The 14,229-nt window shown below is 48.4% G+C and overlaps 1 protein-coding gene across 1 annotated transcript; it reads right to left on the bottom strand.

Annotated features, from left to right (window-relative positions):
• Nucleotides 1-75: 75 nt before the first annotated feature.
• On the bottom strand, nt 76-11,507 carry MCRS1 (microspherule protein 1). The gene is made up of 14 exons (XM_007937839.2): nt 11,498-11,507; nt 10,845-10,983; nt 10,358-10,496; nt 9,618-9,776; nt 9,370-9,479; nt 8,317-8,425; nt 7,899-8,037; nt 1,682-1,757; nt 1,251-1,279; nt 1,023-1,115; nt 766-848; nt 539-626; nt 287-414; nt 76-162 (listed from the first exon to the last, which is right to left on the bottom strand). Exons 1-14 carry the CDS (start codon nt 11,505-11,507, stop codon nt 76-78), a joined length of 1,389 nt encoding a protein of 462 aa, XP_007936030.1.
• Nucleotides 11,508-14,229: the final 2,722 nt, after the last annotated feature.

Here is a 14,229-nt window from a genome sequence, read left to right as displayed (position 1 = left end):
AGTTCCCAGCTGAAGGGGCCTAAAATGGCAGGGAAAACTAAGGCCAGAGAGAGCCTAGAAGTCTGCCACCACCCCTCACTGTGGTGTGATCTTGGCAGCCTCAGCCCGGATGAGAGCTATGAGGTCCTGATTGATGAGGAAGACAAACCGCAGGCTGGCTATCTGTGGGTGTGAGAAGGCTGGCTCAGGACAGAATGGGGGGGCTGGAGGCCAGGCCCACTACTGGTTCACCACATCCTCAGTCTCATCCCAGCCATTCCACCTTTCTCCTTCCCAACCAGCTCACCTCCACCACAGAGTTGTTGCTGAGGCGCCATTTGGAGCCACACAACACAGGTCGTCCGTCAATGTAGATTGGCCGCCGGCCCTCATTGGCAATGAAGAAATCACCATTGTTCTTCAGCTTGATGACACCTGTGGAAGTACAGGGGAAAAGGAGGGTCAATAGCTAAGCCAAAAGAGAATCTGTCCTAGGGACAGAGCTGGAAGGGATATCCTTACACTGGTTCCGCCTGGGGGCAGGGTTGGGTAGGGATACCTTGCTTCCGGGAGATCTTCCAGGCTGGACCCTCCAGAGACAAGTCCACGTCAATCTGGTTATCCTTGGTTGCTCTGCCCAGAGTGATCTGGGGAAACAGGACAGGTAAAGGCTGGGACCTGACAGATGGTGTCAGGGGTCCATGCAGGCCAGAGAAAGGTGAGAAAATAGGGACTAGACACAGAAAGGGTAGTGAAGGAGAAGACTGACAGAAGGGCCCACCTCACCTCTCGGGAACGCATCAGGTACCGCACCATGCGGCCCCGCAGCACTGCCAGCGTCTGGTTGTCAAAGTCTGGAGAGCTCATGCCTGGGAGAAGAGCAGGATTAGGGAAGAGTCCACTTAGGAGGATGGCGTAGGAGGCAGGCCTACTGAGGACAGGGAGTCAGGAAAATGAGGGTGTACCCCAGTAGGCAACCACAGAGGTTCAAAACGGGACAAAGAGAGGTGAACACCGACCCCCTGGTCCCCTGGCCTCCTCACCTGTGATGCTGTCTACTAGCACCTGCCACTTGTGCAGTTCCTGCTCCAGCTGCCGAATCTCTCGTTTCTGGCGCCGGTCAGCCACTGTTAGCTCTGAGGTGAGGTGGGGTTGTCAGGATAGACACTCCAAGGTCACCAGTACCTTGCACCGGTTCTCTTCACTCTGGCAAGGGCTCCATCCCCTCACTGTCTCCCTCCACCCCCCAGCTCCACCCAGGGCACACTCACCGTGTTCCAGGACTTCATCTCGCATGTCCCTGAGGGAAAAGAAGACAATCAGAGGGGATGAATTAGGCTCCACCTACAGCTCACCTGCCACCATCATTTGGGTGCTACTTGGCTCATCAGGGTATTGCCAAGTCCCTCTGGTCAAGTGGCTTAGAAGGCTATTCCTCTAGCCTCAGCTTAGCCTATCCCCTGGGCCCGGGGTGGGGGCAGGGGTAAGGCAAAGGAGCCTAACAAGGCCCCAAGAGGAAGGGAAGGAGCTCAGCACAGGACCGAGCACAAGGTATGACTAGAGTCTGAGGCTGAGTCTGGGGCTGGCTCCATACCCAGCAGTATGCAAGGCAGGTGTGGTGGGCTGGGCAGCCCAGGAAACTTTCCCCAATGGGGAGAGGGTCATCTCCCCTCTGCCCCTGCCTGCATCTTCGGCCACTCACTTGAGTTTATTGTCGTCTATCAGGTCCTCTGCATCAGAGAAGTTCAGTACTTGGTCCCCCTTTGGTAGCGGCTGCACTGAACAAAGGACAGAGGAAGGGTCAGCACCGATTCTCCCATTCAACTGTATGTTATTGGCAGACAACTGAACTAAGTAGGTGCAAGCAGTAAAGACTGAGGATGTGTGAAGAATTTAGTGCCGAAATCAACACTCTATCAGGCTGCACCATAATCGGGTACAAAGCATTCTTAAGGTTAACTGAAGGGAGAGGTGATTCTAGAAAGGAAAGGAAATTAAAACTGACCTTTTGTGTGGCTCCTCAATGTGCAAAGGGTTCTCATTTATATCCATTGATTTAAGTAGGGAAGGTACTACTATCAACTCCATTTTATAGATGAGGAAACAGATACAGAAGGATTAAACTATTTGACCCTAGTTTGTGACAAAGCCAGGACACACAAGTCCTGCCTTCCTGGTTCCACACCCAAAATGCTCCTACCACATGAGATGTTCCCCAACATCTTCTGCCACACTCAGTGAGGGGCTAACAGGCATATGTCAGCCAAGTCCCACTTAGAAAAGTATATGACCCTGGGGAGCTGCCTGACCTTAAGTCAGTATTTTTCATGACTCATTAATGGGTCATCAAACTTCACTTTTCAAAAACTGATATAGGACAGTTAATATCAGAATCCATATTCAGGATAAATACTGTTTCCTGTAAGTTTTTCTGTTTTTTTTCTAGTCAGAAGGTAAAGGCTACCGGGGTAAAAAAAAATCCGAGAACTTGTCTTCAGGCCTCCTGTTCCCAGGACTTTCATGTCTGCTAGCAGCCCACCGGCTAGCGGGCATGAAACTCTCCTGTGAGGAATGTGAAACAGCTGGGTGTTACCACTGACTGCCAGGGAAAGAGGGTGTTTTATGAAAGCCTCAAAATAAAATAAAAGGAGCCTCAAATGCTCCTTTTCTTCCCCCTCCTTTAGTCAGACTACATGGGAGACTAGAAGCTTGGAGGACCAACCCCACCAACTCCCCATGGCTGCCTGAAATTCTACCAATCTAACATTCAGTTCCACCACTCATCTGTCATACTGGGGTGGCATGCGTGTTGTGATGCCGGAAGCCACGCCACTGGTATTTCAAACATGGTGGACAGGTTTCAGGGGAGCTTCCAGACTCAGACAGACTAGGAGAAGGACATGGTGATCTCCTTCTGAAAGAAATGACCACTGAAAACCTTATGAACAGCAGTGAAACATTGTTTGACATAGTACTAGAAGATAAGCCCCTCAGGTTGGAAGACACTCAAAATATGACTTGGGAAGAGCTGCCTCCTCAAAGTAGAGTTGACCTTAATGACACGGATGGAGGAAAGTTTTCTAGACCTTCATTTGCTGATCTGGCATGTCTCAAATGAGAAGAGACAGCTGCAAACATCCACTAATAATCAGAAAATGGAACATACAGAGTATGAATCTAGGAAAATTGGAAGTCATCAAAAATGAAATGGAATGCATAAAGATTGATATCCTAGGCATTAGTGAGCTGAAATGAACTGATATTGGCCCTTTAGAATCAGCCAATCATATAGTTCACTATGCTGGGAATGATGAATTGAAGGGGAATAGCTTCACATTCACTGTCAAAAAGAACATTTGAAGCTCTATCCTGAAGTACCCTGATGTCAGTGATAAGATAATATTCATACACCTGCAAGGAAGACCAATTAATGACTGTTATTCAAATTTATGCACCAACCACTAAAGCCAAAGATGAAGAATTGAAGATTTTTACCAACTATTGCAGTCTGAAACTGATTAAACATACAATCAAGAAGCATTGATAATTACTGATGATTGGAATGTGAAAGTTGGAAACAAAGCACGGGCCATTGGTAACTGACCAATGTTGGAAAATTTGGCGTTGGTGACAGAAATGATACCAGAGATCGCACAACAAAATTTTGCAAGACCAACTACTTATTCATTGTAAATCTTATTTTAAAAATATAAGCAGTGACGATATATGTGGACCTCGTCAGATGGAATACACAGGAATCAAATCGACTACATTTATGGGACTAGAGGATGGACATGCTCAATATTATCAGTCAGAACAAGGCCAGGGGCCAAATGTGGAACAGATCATCAATTGCTCATACACAAGCTGAAGAAAATTAAAACACGTCTATGAAAGGCAAAGTACAAGCTTGAGCCTGGATTTATAGACCACGCTAAGAATAGATTTGATGCACTGAACACCAATGACTGAAGACCAGATGAGTTGTGGAAAGACAAAGGGCATTATGTGTGAAGAAAGCAAAAGGTTGTTAAAAGCAAAGGAGAAAGATAAGATGAAAATGGATGTCAGAAGAGACTCTGAAACTTGCTCTTGAACAGAGAGTAGCTAAAGTGAATGGAAGAAATGATGAAGAGCTACATAGAAGATTTCAAAGGGCAGTTCAAGAAGACAAAGTAAAGCATTATAAAGAAATGTGTAAAGACCTGGAGTTAGAAAACAAAAAGGGAAGAACACACTCAGCACTTCTTCAGCTGAAAGAACTGAAGAAAAAATTCAAGCCTTGAATTGCAGAACTGAAGTATTCTATGGACAAAATATTGACTAATGCAGGAAGTATCAAAGATGGAAGGAATATACAGAGTCACTGAACCAAAAAGAACTGATTAACATTAAACCATTTTCAGGGTGTAGCAGATGATCAAGAATCGATGGTACTGAAGGAAGAAGTCCAAGCTGCACTGAAGATACTGGTGAAAAATAAAGTTCCAGGAATAGACAGAATACCAACTGAGATGTTTCAACAAGTGGATACAACACTGGAAGTACTCACTTGTCTATCCCAAAATATGGAAGACAGTTACTTGGCCAGCTGACTGGAAGAGATCCATATTTGTGTATAATGCAAAGAAAGATGATCCAACAGAATGTGGAAATTATTGAATCCTATCATATTATATGCAAGTAAAATTTTCCTAAAAATAATTCAAAACTGGTTACAGCAGTACATAGACAGGGAACTGCCAGAAATTCAAGCTGGATTCAGAAGGGGATGTGGAATGAGAAATATCACTGTTGATGATGCATCTTGGCTAAAAGCAAAGAATACCAAAAGATGTTTACCTGTGTTTTACTGACTATACAAAGGCATTCTACTGTGTGGGTCATAACAAATTATGGACAGCACTGCAAAGAAAGGGAATTCCAGAACATTTAATTGTGCTCATAAGGAACCTATACATAGACCAAGAGGCAGTCATTTGAACAGAACAAGGTGATACAGCACGGTTTAAATCAGGCAAGGTGGACATCAGGGTTGTATCCTTTCCCCATACTTTTTGGATCTGTGTGCTGAGCAAATAATCTGAGAATCTGGACTATACGAAGAAGAATGTGGCATTTGGATCTGTGATATGCTGATGACAAAACCCTACTGCTGAAAGTGAAGAGGGCTTGAAGCACTTACTGATGAAGATCCAAGACTACAGCTTATAGTATGGATTACACCTCAACATGAAGAAAAGAAAAATCTTCACAACTGGACTAATAAGCAACATTATAAATGAAGAAAAGATTGAAGTTGTCAAAGACTTCACAGAAGCAGCAGTCAAGAAATCAAAGTACTGCAGTGGGCAAATCTGCTGCAAAAGACCTCTTTAAAGAGTTAAAGAACAAATATGTCACCTTGAGGACTGAGGCATGCCTAAAAAGCCATGGTATTTCACTTGTCTCATATGCATGCAAAAGCTGGACAATGAAAAAAATAAATAAAATAAATTAAAAAAAAAAAAAAAAGCTGGACAATGAATAAGGAAGACTGAAGAATGGATGCATTTGGATAATGGTATTGGTGAAGAATACTAAATATACCATGGACTGCCAGCAGAATGAACAAGTCTGTCTCGGAAGAAGTACAGCCAGAATGCTCCTTAGAAGCGAGGATGGTGAGACTTTTTGTCTTGTACTTTGCTCATGATATTGGCAGGGACCATTCCCTTAAAAAGGATATCATGCTTAGTAAAGCAGAGGATCAGCTAAAAAGAGGAAGACCTCAATGAGACAGGCAGACATAGTGGCTACAGCAATGGGCTCAAGCATAGTAGGAACTGTGAGGACGGTACAGGACTGGTGTTTTTTCTGTTGTGCACAGGGTCACTATGAGTCTGAACTGACTTGACAGCACCTAACAATATTCCATTGCTTTGACAACTAAGCAGTGTCTCCCTTCTGCTCCTAGGGAACTCTAGCTTTAAATAGCAAGGAGAGATGAAATCCCCATATAAGAAGACTTTTGAAGGCAAAAATGAGGCCTGTTGGGCTTTCAGCTAACAAATAAGTTTATACAAAAATAACTTTAAAATTAGAACTAAAACTAACTCACTGCCAACAAATCAGACCCGACTCATAGTGACCCCGCCTTGGGTCCGCCTTGGGTTTCCGAGGCGGTATCACTACAGAAGTAGATCGCCCAAAGGCACTTCCAAAACGGTGACAAAGGAGCTGGCTGATTTGTTGTTGTAGCAGCAACACTGAACTTTATCCAGTCTCTGTTCTCTCTGTGGGAATTCAGTGGTATTTTAGCCCCGAGGAAGAACCAGAAGTCTGGACAGGACACTGCAGGACTGAAGAGAGCTGCCCTCCTGATACTAAATTTAGGGTCCTTTAGAAGGAAATATAGGGGTTCCCTGAGTAAGCAAATTAAAAAAAAAAAAAATCCTCCACAATAAAGTTTCTTGCTAACCAGAAGCTACAATGACACTTTCAGGGCTGCTAGCTAGCGAGAGCTGCTACAGGGCAGACCTTAAAGTTCTGTTAGAAAGTGTGGTAGTTATGTTTGTGTATCAACTTGGCTGGGCAGCTGGTGGTAGTTATTCCCCATGACGAGACTGGCAATCAGCAGCATGGTGGGATCTACCACAAGCAGCTGAAGAGCTGCCTTTGGGAATGTGGTCTGCTTCCTGTATTTAAGGAGAAGCCTTGGTAATGGTCTCAAGCCTATGGCACAGCTTGGGCCCTGCATGTAGCCGTGTCATTGTTCAGCAGACTGCCATGTTCTGCTGACCTTGGGACTTAACGATGGACTTAAGTTAATGGCCTGCCGTATGGTCTGGTAACATTGGGACTGTGCTTTTTTACTTGTCAACCTTGGGGCTTCTCAGCCTCAGCAGCCAGAAGCTGTCTGAGTGAAGAAACGCCTCCAGCTCCAGTGGGCCAGGAGCAGGAGGCAGAGCTGGACCCCAAGGTTGAGGGGCTTTCACCCAACCCCTAGATCCTGGCACTTTGAACTCAAGACTTCTAGCCTCCTGAACTGTAAAAGAATAAACTCCTTAATAAAGGCCATCCCATTTGTGGTCTATTCCTGTCAGAGTGGTACTAGGTAACCAGAACAGAAAGACAAAGTTGCAGAGAACAAAAGAGATACTATGTAGTGAAAGTTTTCCAATAAATAGTGAAAACCTATAGGAAGGCAATATGCAGAAGGGAGTATGTAATAAGCTTCAGAAAGCAAGAGCTGAGTATGCCTGCACTGTGAAAATCTGAGACTGATCACAAACCCAACTGAAGAGTGTCCTGCCATTTAATCAGATTGCTTTCCTAATACTTGTCACTTGGAGAGCAGGGGTTTGTTTAGGAGGAAAGAAAGGAAACAGAGAGCGCACTGGTCCTGAAAAAGGGGAACAGAGGACAGGTGTGAAGTCCTAGTGGTGACTGCTGAATGGCCTGAGGCAGCCTCACAGTACTGACTGCCTGGTAGGAGGAGCAATGGGAAGGGGCAGAGAAGCTTAGGAAAAGTGGTTATTATCTCAGGTTGGGAAACAAAGGGGAGGGTAAGCAGTAAAGTGGACTTGCACATTTTGCTTATGTTTGAAAGCTACTGATGGAGAATATATTATTATTTATGTAATGGTAAAGTGTGACAGGAAAAAACCCAAAACAGAAGTGGTAGACAGCTCTACTCATCAGGCTTTTTGCCCAGGAGTCTATGCAATTCTGGTCCCCTTTACCATGAAGCTGAAGACCACTCCAAACTTAGTTCCTCCTTCTAGAAGGAAGTAGTTTTTGTTGGCAAGTATAGTCAACAAGACACTGGGGTCACTGATGGATTTGTTAGAGGGCCCCTGAGGGTAGCTGTACCCATACACACACGCATGAATGCACACACATGCTGACCTACTCTGCCAGCTCATGGGGCCAGTTACCTGTCTGGTCCTCCAACAAGTAATACTGCTTCATGAGCTGCCAGTGGGCCTGCAGAGCCTTGGCAGTCCGGGCCAGGTAGAAGGCATCAGGGTGTCTGTGCAGCAGGTCCTGGAAGGTCTCCAAGGTGGGCTGGCTAGTCTGGAGGGCAAGAAACATGTTCTAAGGAGTCAGGGTTTTCTTATTCTTGTCTTTGCCTCCCCACCCACCAACCACCAATCTGCATCAGGAACTGGAAGAGGGTACGTACATAAAGCCCCTTAAGAGACCCAGGCTTGGCTCTTTCCAAGAGCCCTGTCCTCAAAGGTCCTGCAAATGTTCACATATCTGAACATCACACTCGAGTCTATTCAGACAATGGGCTTACCCCACAAGTAGTTTTCTAGGCAGTCAAACTTCCCAACCAATCCTTGGTCTTACCGATCCTACTTTGCTCAGCAACTGTTCTTCAGCCTTGCTAAATAGGGCCTTGCTCTGGATGGCTGCAATGGCTTCTGGGTGCAGCTGCCTCATGGCTTGGCAAGCCAGCCTGGGCAGAGATAAAGGCAGGGCTCAGGGCAGGGTTGAGGAGAAGGTGTCAAGCAATTTGGGGTTCCTTACTTCCCCAAAACCTGCAGGTCTTTTAGATCCAGGCCCTAAACAGGGAGAGCCTAAGGCTTAGCAAAGTACCTGCAACCTTATAGGTTTTGTCAAGCAAATAAACAGGCAACTCAAAAAACTGAGGTATATTCAACCTAGTGAAGGAAACTCAAAGGCACAGGGCCAATCCTGGGGCAGTACCTGAGACCAGCTATTGCTCCCTCTTCAAGACCTTGGCCAAAGCTGTCACCCACAAGCCACTGCCTGCTACCTCCCATTTTCCTGAGCTGAGCCCTGCCCATTTCCTGATGTGTCAGAGCCATGGCTACAGCTTAAAAGGCAGCAGGAGCTGTGGAGGAGGACGAGATGGGTGGTAAGCATCCAACCAAACTCTGAAGACATTAAACTAAGTGACTGAGGAGGAAAGTGTGTATTGTGTGTACGTGTGTGTGTTCACATTGTGGATTTATTTGGAATCCTGGCTGTTGGAGCTGGAAGGGGCCTTAGTGTTCTTTTGGTCTATTCCCTCATCTTATGGAGAAAAAAAACCTATGGGATGTCAGTGTGGAAAGGCTGGAGACCTGCCCAAAGCCACATGGCACACTGGCAGAGCCAGGGCCCCTGGTGCTCATTCTGACACTTTCTCCACACTATCTCCTTTGCTTGCAGAGTCTCCTGGCTCCTGGCATCATACCAGGACTAGTAGGGGTGGAGGCTGGGAGGAAGTTCTTTCTGAAGTCTGGTAGGTCTGAGACTTATCCCAGAGAATGCAAGGACCCAGGAGCCCTGCCTTGTGGGCACCCTCCCTTGGACCCTAGTGCAATTCTTTCTCCTCCCAGAGCTGAATTCTGGTGTCCCCAGTACATCTTCAGTACTGGAGAGGGACCCACTCACTTGGAGATGACAGGATCATACAGCAGGGCGTACCAGCGCTCCTGGACTTCCCGAAGGGTAAAGCGGCAGCTGAACTTCACACCCAGGTGGACAGATGTCAGGTCATTGGTCTGCAAAGCCCCAGAGGGATTTGCTCCAGCCTTAGGAGCTAGGAAGAACCCTTTCCTTGCCACCCACATATCACTCCTGGGCTAGTTTGGGGGGCTGGGAACTGGAGGCTAGGGAAGGGGGTTGGTGGGAGGCACTACCTGTAACACAGCATTGATGAGCAGGAGGTCATCTGCAGGCTTCCAGCGGCCCAGATCCTTGGTTACCTGAAGTGGTTGTTTGCTCTTTTTCACACGTTTGGTGAGTCCAGGGGCAGGGGCTGGGCTGGGAGGCACAGGAGTGCTGGGGGCCTTCGATACCTGGGCAGAGGACAGGGACACAGTGAGCATGAAGCCAGCATCAGGGAGGCTGGCGTTTCTGGCCTAGAGTTTGATGTAGTCTGTGGCAGCCCCAGCCCCACTCAACAATCAGAAGCACAGGACGCTGAGCTTGCTTCCTTCTAATACCCCCACAAATTATTTCTACATAGTACTTGACCATATGTGGTCTTCTCTGCTGATGGCACACCCAACCTTAGAGTGGGGAGTGGAAGGGGGGATAGCAGGAAAACACTCTTGCTGCTACAGCGTCTGGGGCCAGAGCAATGCCACCTGGGGGTTATTTTTACACCCAGCAATGTTGGTAACAGACTGCCTGTTCCCAGAATAGATGTATGCTCCATCCCTCCCACACAGAATGTGATACAGGATGCATGGGGGGGGCAGCAAGAAAGGGGGAGTAGGGAGAAATGGGCTCCCAGTTGGAGGCATCTGAAGTTGGGGCTGGGACAGCTTGATCCTCTCACAAGCCTCCTCAATAGAGCTCTTTCCAGCTGGCAAAGGTTCTGAAGAAACATGAAATTTGGGGCTGCCCCCCCACCCTGCACCCCCTAATTCCTCACCTTCTTCTTCTCACTAGAAGAGGGTTCGCTCCCTGAACAGCGGCCGGGTTCCACCCCACTGGCCCCTTTTGCCCGAGTAGAAGACTTGGCCAGGCTGCTCTCCACTAGCTCATCATCAAACTTCTTCCTCTTGATGAACCTGGGGAGGATTCTGCCCAGTGAGCATTCCTTATCCCTTCCCAGTATCCACTCACACCCCTTTATGGCAGAGCACCATTCAAGGGGGCATGCAACTGCTTGTTCCACCCCTCTGAGATGCTGATGTACCACGCCACAAATATTTCACATCAAGGGCCTAAGATCTCCCTCCCTTACCCTTAGTCCCACAGGGAGGAATTTGGTAGGGACAGGAAAACCACAAGACTCTGCCAAAGCTTAGGCCCCAGAGGGACTCAGTTAGCCATTCCCTACAGAGCAAAGGCAAGCAACATCTAATGCCACCGATCTTCTTCCCCTTCCCAGTCCCTGGCCCTCAAAACCTTACTACCTGGAGGAACTTCTCCGCTTAGGGATAGTGCCCAAGGCCTGGGAGGAGGCCCGCTTCTGCCCTGCCAGTGACTCTTCATCCTCTGAGCGACTGGCAGTGCCTGATGCCATCAGGGATGAATCTAGCAGCCCCTGAGAATCTAGAACAAGAGAAGCAGTGAACTCAGGTCTCCTAAATGCCTAGCAGACCTTGAGCTTCTGCACACAGGACTGTTCTCAGGTCCCCTTCCCCTGCCAGCCCTCTGGGCCCCTCCGCTGCCTCTTTGACACTTGAAGTTCTAAGGTAGGAGTTCCTCGACCATCCAGATCCCATCTGGGCTCAGACCTGGCCCAGACCTTCCATGCTGGGCAGTTCTCCTGGTGCCACGTGTCATGTTGTGCAGCACATGGTGCTCAGGTCAGACTGGTGATGTGACACACCGGGCTCTGGGCATAACTGCTCCCTCTGCCATCAAAATGCAGCCATGTCAGAGAGCAGCAGCTCAACAGCAACTCAGTCAATTGCGGCCTCTGCCGAGAGGTATGTGGGTGGTGCTGGCCCAGGGGGAGGTGGTAAAGCCCAGCCAGGACCGAAAGACGTGTGCCAGGCATGAGGTAGAATCAGCAGATGGCTGGTGCCTGAGCATTTGGGGAGCTGGCCCAGCATCATACTACCTTTGTCCATCCTCTTACAGTCCCAAAGCCACTGGTTCCCAACCACAGTGCTAGAAGGAAGGGTCGCACAGGCTCATCCAAGGATTCTGACCAGGTGAGCGTAGAAGCTGAGAAGAGAGTCTGCAAAGCAGAAATGTGGCACACTGAGGTTCAAGTTTCCGGTCTAACTTCCTTACACTGGCACAGGCTCCCCACAGTCCCATAAACCAGGGAAGACACTGAGAGAGGAAAGCAACACAGGCTTTATTATGCCAGTATGACTCTTACACACCAGTAGTCTTTTGAAAATCACGGATATTTTTGAGAACACCATAATAGCTATGGACTCCAGAAAAATGTACACATTTTATCATTTTATCAATTTATCATTTTAGGGGGCTCATAGACCCTTCTAATTTTACCCATGACCCCTAGATTAAGGGCCTTGACTTAAACCAGCAAGAAACAAGGGATTCTTGGCTCACTTTTCCTTAGCTGTTCACTCAGCTCAAAAGCACCACACTTCCCCTCCCAGACCACAGTTGGGAGAAGGAAAGGGTGACAGCACTCCAATCTGTCCACCTGTATCCTCTCCCCCGCCCCCAATTGCAGCTTTAGCTAAAGATTTAGTGGGTGGGACCATATGAAAGCTTAAAAAAAAAAAAAAAAAAAAGGCGAATATCAACAGCCCTGGGGCCCTCATTCCTAACTCCGGGAGAACTCAGTTACACGGCTCTCTTGGGGGTTCCACGTGAGGGTCTCGCCCCATCTGATATGGGCAGTTTTTGGTCTTTGCTGCAGCTTCTGATCCTGCCCCCAGGTGCGCTCGTCCTTCATAGGATACGACAGCTCTGACTCTTGACACCGGGGAAAGGGCGAAGGGGCACGATCCCGCGGAGGGACTGATGCAGGGTCTGCGCCCATTTCCCTTGCCTGGCCCACCACCCCTCGTTCTCCCTCGAGAGCACACCCAAGGAGAAGGGTGTAAATCCAGATCTATTTGTAGGGATGGTGATGAAGTTAGCTCTACAACTCAGAAGCAGCGCACGCAGTGAACCCTGATGCCTTCGAAGCCCTGGTTTAAGCCCCACCGGCTAGAGGGTGAGGGCGCAAATCCCAGGTCATTTCTCGCTCCACCTACGGCTTCTCACATTTGCGCATGCGTAACACCTCAAGCCAGCTTCTAGCCAAGTCTGGCCCACGCATGCGCAGGTTTTCGGGGCGCTACCGGGGCGGGGCCCCAAACCTGGGGGGGGGGGGCTGTCCCCAGTGGCACTCTGAGAAACTTCCTTTCACCCCTAACTCCGCTCAAGACCCTCAGAGACGAACCGCGAAGTCTTACCATTCCTAGGCTGCCGGCACCAACAATTTCTCCGCGGCGACGGCAGATGCCGCAGGGCCAAAGCCGGCTTCCGTGAGGCACATCTACTTCCGGGTGATGAGGGTTTTTTTTTTTTTTTTAAAAAGGGGCTGAACAATCTCTTCCGGTTCGTCCCAGGACTGTGAGTAAAGGAGGCGTAGCCGTGGTGGGTAGTGAGGACGTCACCATTTTGCTAATACTCTAAAGTAAAGACTTTCCCAATTGGGACAGTATGTAGGGAAATGTCAAAGGTTATAGGCTTCATAGAGGCCACCCAGCTTCAGAGAACGACTAAAGGGAAAAGCGAGACTAGGGGCGGAGTGGGCTGCGGGGCGAAGCCGAGGGGAGAGAGCGTTGCAAGGGCAGGGCGAGCTAAGGCGATGCTGGGTAATGGGGCGCGACTGGAGGGCGGGACGGAGCCTCAGACTGAGTTTTGGATTCCGAATTCACTGATGTATGAGCCTCTGAAGGAGTTTTGGTGGCGCAGTGATTAAAACATTCCGGTGATAACCAAAAGGTCGGCGGTTCAAACCCACCACCCGCTCCGCGGGATAAGGATGAGGCAAACTGCTTTCGAAAAGATTTGCAGTCCTAGAAATCCTATGGAGCAGTTTTTCTGTGTCCTGTAGGGTCGCTGAGTCGAAATGGACTTGATGGTAGTGGATTGCGTTTGGTTTTTGAAATAGGAGTCTTTATGAGTTCGCCAGGACAAATAATGTATTTTTAAAATTCTGTGACTGGTTTTAGATAAACCGCTCTGTGTCAGGACTTGAAGCTAGGCACAAAACGGAGATAATGTTGAGTTTGCTCTAGCTGGGGAGATGCGACATTCAGAAGGGGCAGGGAAGTTGCTGCTGAAGGGGCAGATGGAGAGTTGCATTCCTAGAAGTAGAGAAGGGGAGGTGGAAGGAGCCGGTGCCCAGCTGATCCGATCGGCCTGACCTGGACTACTGGGTGGGCTGCCCTTGGTGCCGGAGGACCCAGTGGAAGCCCTTTGAGAGGAAAGGAGGTAAAGAGGGAGGACCCAGTAGAAGCCCTTTGAGAGGAAAGTGCTCCGAAGGGAACGTGGGGATTGGAGACTGGCTGTAAAGCTTTTCTGGTAAACCAGAAAAATTGTTCTGTCAAAGAGGAGTTCTGTTTATGTTGCCTGGGAGGTGCACAGGGGTATAACAGCTTCAGAGAAACAGATTCTTGCTCAGAATAAGGAAACTCTAGTGCCAGAGCTGTTCAGTAGCTAGGGTGGGCCCCTTCAATACAGATATCAAGCATACATCACCTGGATGTTGCCAGGGCATTCCAGTGTCACACAGGAGACTGGCCTCTGGCCCTGACAGTGTATGATAGCCCTCAGCTTCAAGAGTCCCCATCTTATTTACTGTCCTGTGATCATGCT

Source organism: Orycteropus afer, unplaced genomic scaffold (genome assembly GCF_000298275.1).
Source record: "Orycteropus afer afer isolate SDZICR_OR568_19922 unplaced genomic scaffold, OryAfe1.0 scaffold00045, whole genome shotgun sequence".
Taxonomy (NCBI): Eukaryota; Metazoa; Chordata; class Mammalia; order Tubulidentata; family Orycteropodidae; genus Orycteropus; species Orycteropus afer.
This window is presented reverse-complemented; position numbering and strand designations above follow the sequence as displayed.

Coding starts and splice junctions, on each gene's coding strand:
- MCRS1 (XM_007937839.2), bottom strand. Junction 10,497..10,844: donor AAGCGGAGAAGTTCCTCCAG/GTAGTAAGGTTT, acceptor AATCCTCCCCAG/GTTCATCAAGAGGAAGAAGT. Junction 1,280..1,681: donor ATAGACGACAATAAACTCAA/GTGAGTGGCCGA, acceptor CTTTTCCCTCAG/GGACATGCGAGATGAAGTCC.